General features: G+C 43.3%; 1 protein-coding gene across 1 annotated transcript; it reads left to right on the top strand.

Annotated features, from left to right (window-relative positions):
- Positions 1–1,990: 1,990 nt before the first annotated feature.
- LOC146020560 (tubulin alpha-1A chain-like) lies at positions 1,991–6,253 on the top strand. Its single transcript, XM_083153773.1, has 4 exons — positions 1,991–2,181; positions 3,876–4,098; positions 4,578–4,726; positions 5,189–6,253. The coding sequence occupies exons 1-4, from the start codon at positions 2,179–2,181 to the stop codon at positions 6,167–6,169; spliced, it is 1,356 nt and encodes a 451-aa protein (XP_083009899.1). The 5' UTR covers positions 1,991–2,178; the 3' UTR covers positions 6,170–6,253.
- The last annotated feature ends 2,158 nt before the right edge of the window (positions 6,254–8,411 follow it).

Here is an 8,411-nt window from a genome sequence, read left to right as displayed (position 1 = left end):
AATACTTATGTATTCCCTGCCGGAAGTGTGAGTCTCATTACATTGGGGTGTGCACCTCCAGAAAAACATTTCTAGATGTGCGTGGGGTTGTCCAGAACCAGTCAGGGTGTGATGCTAACATTCTTAGTCATTAAACCCCTTCTAATCATAAAGAAACTGAAGCATTCACTTATTATTTTTCACAATAAAAGGGGGAAACTGAGATCGGCATTAACTGTAGTCCCAATTTTAGGTACCCCCCCACCCCATAGTGTTGCAAGCGCAGCAAGCCCCGCGAGGGGTGGAGGAATGCGTCTTCCCGACCTTTTCATACCCCCACTATCCACGTCGGCGTGGAGTTGATTTTACATAGTGTGGCGAGCCCGAAGCGTGACGAGCATAGCGCGCCCCGCGAGGGGACTTGGAAAACATGTAAAGTAATCCGCAGCCCCTCGCGGGGCTCACTGCGCTCACCGCGCTTCGGGCTCAGTGGGTCTGGGGCTGTGAGAGAAGATCGATGGTGCAAGCCTCCCTCATAAGTGAATTATACTGCACCGTCGTCTTAATGGACATCTGTAACTCCCTTTCGCAGTAGGCGACACTGGTAAGTTCCTGTGCCCAGGAGTACAGAAAGCGTATGAGGGTGACGAATGGCAGCCGGCATCCAGGGTACCAAAGGTCTGCTCGCACAGTGACCTTTCGGCGTCATGAGTTGATATGGCACCGCCACTGACCTTTTCTCGCTGCGAGCCTCATGGGATACCCATTTACGCAAATTTTTGTGCTGTAAAAACACCAACGCCTCTTCCTCTGATGTCGACAGGCTGAATAATGACATTTTCTGACCTGCTGCTGTCGACACTAGTCACTGAAACAGTGGAAGAGCTCTGGGTAGCATCCATCACTGACACTGTTTTACCTCAGAGTGAGAGACCAGGAGCACTTATGCAACTTCTGACTGACTACGCTATTTACATAGCTTAAGTTTATTCACAAAGCATAGTTACGGTACTTTTTATGCATACATCACTACTATATGCATTGAAATTACTGGGATCGCATCTCGCATGCCACTAAAACAGGACATGCGATGCGATTCGATTTCCTTCCGCAAGCGTACGTAGCTAAATTGGGCGCCCAACTACTACATAAGTACCAAAGATCTTAATATGTATAGGGAGGACATGATAGAAACTTTCAAATATATCAAGGGTTTTAACAAGGCACAGGTGGGAGACATTCTTCACATAAAGAGGAGCAACAGAACACGAGGACATGCACTGAAACTAGAGGGAGGAAGATTCAGGGGAAATTTGAGGAAGAATTACTTCACAGAAAGAGTAGTAGATACGTGGAATAGCCTTCCTTTAGAGGTGGTAGAGGCAAATACAGTAGTACAATTTAAACATGCTTGGGATAGGCATATTGATATCCTTTCAAAGAAATAAGGAACAAATATGGTTTGAGGTAACATGTTTAAAAAAAGGGGCAGACTAGATGGACCTAGTGGTTCTTATCTGCTGTCAAAATCTATGTTTCTATACGCACAGTCTACCGATAAATGCTCAGGTACATGAACATCGGCATTGCGTACAAATCTAAATCAGGCTCTGCAGCCTAATCACCCTTTTGGTTAATCAGGCACTGTGCATAATCAGTGAACAATATCAGTTATCATGGTGCATAGACTATGATGGAAAATTGTACGTATAGGTTTTCATGCATAAATGCACAATGCTACAGCTTTTCTGTTATTCTGTTGTTCTGCATTCCTCAGTATCTGCATGTTATGCATGCTGGATACTGAATAAATATTACAAGAGTTTAAGGATCTATGTATATAGAAGCATTTGATCAGCAGAATATTTACTAATTACAGAATTATTCCCTCTTCATTCCCCCTTTTCCTCTCACCACTTCCCTCTCTTTCTCCCACCACATGTGTCTTCTGACTCAGTCTCAGCCCCCAGCCCCCCTCATTTACACTGAAGCTATTGTCCCAGTAACACCCGGTAACCGTTCTGTTAGGCTCTGTGCAGCCGTTGTCAGCCTCTATTGTGTTACACTTGTTGTGTGTCACCTGTTCCTCCCTCCCCTTCTGTTACCTAGGAAGCTGTTGCCATCGCTTCCTATGTATATATAGAGGAGAACATAGTTAAGTGTTTATAACAGCTCCATATCTGAACACCTAACAACAACATGGTGAGTGAATTTTTCTGTCCTGGATTATATACTGTGCCCTGTGTGATTGGACCCTATACTCTGTGTGGTTACGGTATAAATGGTAGACAATATTTAGGTCAACCGTTACTGACCACTAGTGGATGACAGTAACTAGGTCGACACCTTGAAATGGTCGACATACCCAAAGTTGACAGCGACAATAGGTTGACACAAGCTTATGATTGATATAGTGTATGTATAATTGTGTTTGATTTGTCCTTTGCTTGTTACTGTATTTTATATCATTCTGTGTATGACTGTAGTTACCACATAGCTGCCTCCCCTCCTGCATTCTGCAGGAGACTCCCTGAAATAGCAGCAATCTCCCTCTCTCCCTCATTAGTCTAGCAATCTCTCTTATGTCACCAAGCCCACATTACACTGTTACATTTTTGGGGAAAAAAGGAACAAGATAGATAAATTCACATTGAATCATCAGCACCATTTCCCAGCACTTTACCAAGTATAGTAGCTCTCACTAACTGCTTTGGGGCTCATCTACATTTGGATATAAATCATTTTAAAAGATTCCTCTTAGATGTAGCAGTACACACCCACGCTTCTAGGTGCCATGTTCACAATCTCTTTATACAATGGGGCGCAGTGCAAAATTCTATTACCGACTATAATCTCCCTGAAACTAGATTTTAAAAGTAGGCAAGTATGCTGTACTATGTAATACTATGTGCCATACTGTACTATACCATACTATATGGTATATATTTTATACTGTGTCAGACCACCGTACTGTACGATATGCCTGTATTATATTATACTTTTGTGACAGCACTATAACGTTCTAAATGCTCAGCATATTGCTCATTACACTACAGTCACACTGTTTGCCTGCACTATACTATACTACATACTCTGGGACAATATTCTCCTGTTTTGCAGTGTATACAGTATGTAAGGCACATGACTGTACTATAATGTTCTATATACATTCTGTGACTGTAGTATAATGTGTAGCGTTCTTAAGCCCTGTACACACGGGGGGAGATATATTGCTCAGCAATATATTGCTAGCAATATATTGCTGAGCAATATATTGCCCAGTGTCCCCTTTGCATCAACGACCAGAGATGGTCGCTGATGAAAAGGAACCTCTGCTGGCGGTGCCGCAGAGGTAATTAGCTGGTCGCAGGAGCAAGCTCCTGCGACCAGCGATTAGAAAGGGGCTGAAAACGGGAGCGCGCACCCAGCGATTTATCGCCGGGGCACACTCCCAATCACTGGCAATATGGTCGCCAACGATCATATTCCCAGCGATTATAGCCTCTATCGCCCCCGTGTGTACCCAGCATTAAGGGTACATTTACTGAAGCTTCTAAAAATAAAAAAGAGGTGATGGTGCCTATAGTTACCAAATTCTGTCTATAATTTTCCAGGATACAATAGCTAGGATGCAATACAAGCTTTAGTAAATGTGCCCTTAATATGTGACTGGACTGTACTATCTATTATGCAAGTGATTGTACTATAATAAAATACTATTATACTATGTGTGACTGTTAGGTCCTATGTATGTTTTTATCAGTCTCTCCTTCTTTGCTATCTATGTTTTCTGTGTGTGACTTTGGCAGTATGTACAGTATGTTTATTATGCAGGTGACAACTCTGCTCCAATGATTCTAGATCTAACTGTATATCTTATTATTCCCCCCACACAGAGGGAGTGCATCTCAGTCCACGTTGGCCAGGCCGGAGTGCAGATTGGCAATGCATGCTGGGAGCTGTACTGCCTAGAACATGGGATTCAGCCAGATGGACAGATGCCCAGTGATAAAACCATCGGTGGAGGAGATGATTCCTTTAATACCTTCTTCAGTGAGACTGGGGCTGGCAAACATGTTCCTCGCGCTGTCTTTGTGGACCTAGAACCCACTGTCATTGGTGAGCAGATCAACTATTGTAGTCTCTGGCTGCTTGATATAAAAGTCTATGATTGAGATCTTTCAATGGCAAAATGCGGTTTTTACCATATATTTCAAGCTCCGTAAACAAAAACTTTCCTGAGCTTTTACCTGGTAGGATACGCCATCAGTATTTGCCAATAGAAGCCTATGGGCTTCTTTGGTCATTATTCCCAAGAGGGATCAATAGGATCCTTCCCAGTGTCCCACAGGGCCACACATGAGCTGGCCGTCAGCCGCACATGCTCAGAAGTACTCCCGGATCATAAATCCGTGAGTCCTTTAATTACGAAAAACAACTTTTATCGGAAATGCAGTTCTTGTGCAGTACATGGATATGTTGTTACTAAAGACAATATGTATGCAATCAGTGGTGGGATGTATCGCATTCAAAATGCAATGCGTGACACATCCTGGTCTAGGTGTGACATACTAACCAATATTCATTTACTCCAACAGATGAGGTGAGGACAGGAACATACAGACAACTTTTCCATCCTGAACAACTTATTACTGGCAAGGAAGATGCCGCAAATAACTATGCCCGTGGTCATTACACGATTGGCAAAGAGGTCATTGACCTGGTACTGGACAGAATACGCAAACTGGTGAGTTCAGTGTAGTAGAAGAGGGTTACAAGAGTTTTCTATGACTCCCAAAAATAAATAACTCTCCCAAAGGTTAACAGTACCAACCATTAACTCCTGGTGTTCTACATAACTGCCTTATTCAATTTAACAATTCTGGTACTTGTTTCGTAGCACAGTGCCCAGATTTTCTACGTACGGCACCGTAAGGAAATCGGATCGCATGCGATCAGAATAGCCCTCTACGCAATGAATGTAGTGGGCGCCGTGCTAGAAAACAAGTACCACAGTTTTTTGTAGTGCTATACATGCAAATTATATCTTGTATTTTTTTGTTCAGAAGACTTCCAGAAAATACCACTAGTACTGTGTTGATTCTGACCGACCAAACAAAATGTAACCAAAGTTTCTGTGCTTTGTCTCGCAAGTGTTTTCTTTGTCTTTAATTCATCCAACCAATTCTCTTGTTTCTCTACCTCTCAGGCTGATCAGTGCACAGGTCTCCAGGGCTTCCTCATCTTCCACAGTTTTGGCGGTGGCACTGGTTCCGGTTTCACTTCCCTCTTGATGGAACGACTCTCAGTTGACTATGGCAAGAAGTCCAAGCTGGAATTCGCCATCTACCCAGCACCTCAGATCTCCACAGCTGTGGTCGAACCCTACAATGCCATCCTTACTACCCACACCACTCTGGAGCATTCAGACTGTGCTTTTATGGTGGACAATGAAGCCATATATGACATCTGCCGGAGAAACCTGGACATTGAACGCCCAACCTACACTAACCTAAATCGTCTGATTGGTCAGATCGTATCCTCCATCACAGCCTCCCTCAGATTTGATGGAGCTTTGAATGTAGACTTGACAGAATTCCAGACCAACCTGGTGCCCTACCCCCGTATTCACTTCCCCCTGGCCACCTATGCCCCTGTTATCTCTGCAGAGAAAGCTTACCATGAGCAGCTCTCTGTGTCAGAGATCACCAATGCTTGCTTTGAGCCAGCTAACCAGATGGTGAAATGTGACCCCAGACATGGTAAATACATGGCTTGCTGCCTGCTGTACCGTGGGGATGTGGTGCCCAAGGATGTCAATGCTGCCATTGCCACTATTAAAACCAAGCGTACCATCCAGTTTGTGGACTGGTGCCCAACAGGTTTTAAGGTTGGTATCAATTACCAACCCCCAACTGTGGTTCCTGGTGGAGACCTGGCCAAAGTGCAGCGTGCGGTGTGCATGTTGAGTAACACCACCGCCATTGCTGAAGCCTGGGCTCGTCTGGACCACAAGTTTGACCTAATGTATGCCAAGCGTGCCTTTGTTCACTGGTATGTGGGGGAGGGCATGGAGGAGGGAGAGTTCTCCGAGGCTCGGGAGGACATGGCTGCCCTGGAAAAGGATTATGAAGAGGTTGGCACAGACAGCGTGGAAGGGGAGGGGGAAGAAGAGGGAGAAGAGTATTAAATGAATTCACAACATCACGGGAATTTGTTCCAATACATTAATGTGTTCAGATGTATGCTTTAAATAAATATTTATTTTCTGCTATTTCTCAATGTAATTATTTTTACATATATTGCAGAATGCATTATTATTATTATATAAACACACCCAAAAAGGCAGAAATGTTAAAAATGTCCTTAGAAATATGAAAACTGAAATTTCTTTACTTCCACAATAACTAATATTTGGGTACTTATGTATTATCTGGACTCCCATGTTAAATGCATCCCATTTTTTCATACCCCTACTATCCAACTACGCATGGAGTTGATTTTATATAGTGTGGCGAGCGCAGCGAGCCACCGTGCCCGAAGCGTGGCGAGCGCAGCGAGCCCCGCGAGGGGACACGGTCTCATAAGAAAACCGGGAGCCCAGATATTACATAAGTACCAATATTTGCCTTATGCAACAAAATTAGTTGAACACAGGGGAACTGATTAAAGGCTTTTCCTTTACCTATTATAAAGTTAGACATATAATAATAAGAAGAATAAAAAGAATAATAAAGGTAAGTTGTGTTACAGTTCTGACTATGGTTGTCTAATTATCAGAAGCAATTTTTTATATAAATTTTATTCATCATCTCTATATGTTTTTTTCTCAAAATGCAGCTCATAATCTTACTGGCCTAGTATCTAGGTTTATCATGTGCATAGTACATAATTCATATAAGTGAGCCACATCATCTGCCTCCCCCACCCCCCAAAAAACCACCCCAAGGTATCCAGATAGCTGACAGACATTGTCTAGGTCAACATTAATAGGTCGACACCATATGGGCGAAAGATCAACACAAGCAAAAGTTTGACATGGCTATGAAAAGGTCAACATGAGTTTTTGTGTTTTTTTCCATGTGCTCAGGCATCGGTATTAGCACCATAAAAAAGCCCCCCAAAAAATCTACGATACCTCATTGAGTGGGACTCTCTGAGAGTTGATGTGGCAAGTGGACTGCACTGCAGCCCCATCTCTGGAGCCTCCACTGCATTGGGGGAGAGCTACAACATCAAATTGTTCTTCAGTTAATTCATACAGTATATTTATAATAAAGAATCTGACTGATCGGCCAGTGTTGGCATTGTTTCATATTTCCACAGCTCCCTCCAATGCCACTTTGCTTTACCAACAAAGGTCCAATCTCTCTCCATTGTCACATAATAAAAGATTTTCATCACTCTGGGCGTGTGGGACTGTCCCACCCAAGTGGAACAGTGGGGGAGTATGGCATACTGTATATGCTGAACACACCAATATTTGCTAGGTACACAGATTTGCCCGTATATTATTGATAGTTCCAATAACTGCAATATCATCTCTAATTATTGCTGACGTAAGTATTGCTGTAAGTATTTGTCTAGGATGACATCATTCCTTGACAATTATTACTTTGTGGTTTGGTTAATGGCAGGTGCACCAAGTCACCAAAGAGCCCATTGTCTTTGCTTCATACCTTTATATGGTCAGGTCGTGGAAATATTGTATATGTAGTATTCTGGGCCACCACCTGAGTCTGCCCCCACTCTCCCCCCCAACTCTCTATCTGCTACTCCGCCCCCATCTCTAACTCTACAATGTCCCTCTACCCTCCTGCCCCTTCTCTGCTGCTCTGACGTGCTCCTCCACTCCTGTTCAGGTTCTATTATCCTATCTCAATGGTGTATCTATAAGGAGTGCAGTGTGTGCAGTACACACAGGCCCCTGGGTCTATATTGGGATGAGGACACATTGCACACCCTGCACCAATTTCTTCTATATTTATAATTCTATAGTCCAGTGTCAGCAGCCACAGTGCTGCATTATCACTGGGAAAATGGTGCAGCGCTGTCAGCTACTGTGGAAGTCTAGGTACACACACGCCATTTTGTGATAGTATGGCCGCCATTTTGGTTCGCAGAGTTGCGCAAATAAAGTTTCCATACCCGAGTATGTGTGACAATGTGGACCAGAAGAGTAGACATACTATCACACATAAATTCATAATAACACACTTACACGAAATAATATATAGTTAAAAAGGTTTAGAACGCCACACATAGCTTAGTTAGCCCTGCACACATCTGTCTGTATCGTGTTTAGTACCGTTCCGCTCAGCTCATCATGCAAAGTATTCCGGTCATTGCGAATATTTCGCAATGTACACTGTCCGATAGTTATGGACATAATCCATATCCCAGAGACAGTTTCTGTTGTAAGTAGTTAACAA

Source organism: Crinia signifera, chromosome 7 (genome assembly GCF_055691185.1).
Source record: "Crinia signifera chromosome 7, ASM5569118v1, whole genome shotgun sequence".
NCBI classification, from domain to species: Eukaryota; Metazoa; Chordata; class Amphibia; order Anura; family Myobatrachidae; genus Crinia; species Crinia signifera.
The sequence above is the reverse complement of the archived record's forward strand: the minus strand, read 5'-3'. Positions and strand labels throughout refer to the sequence as shown.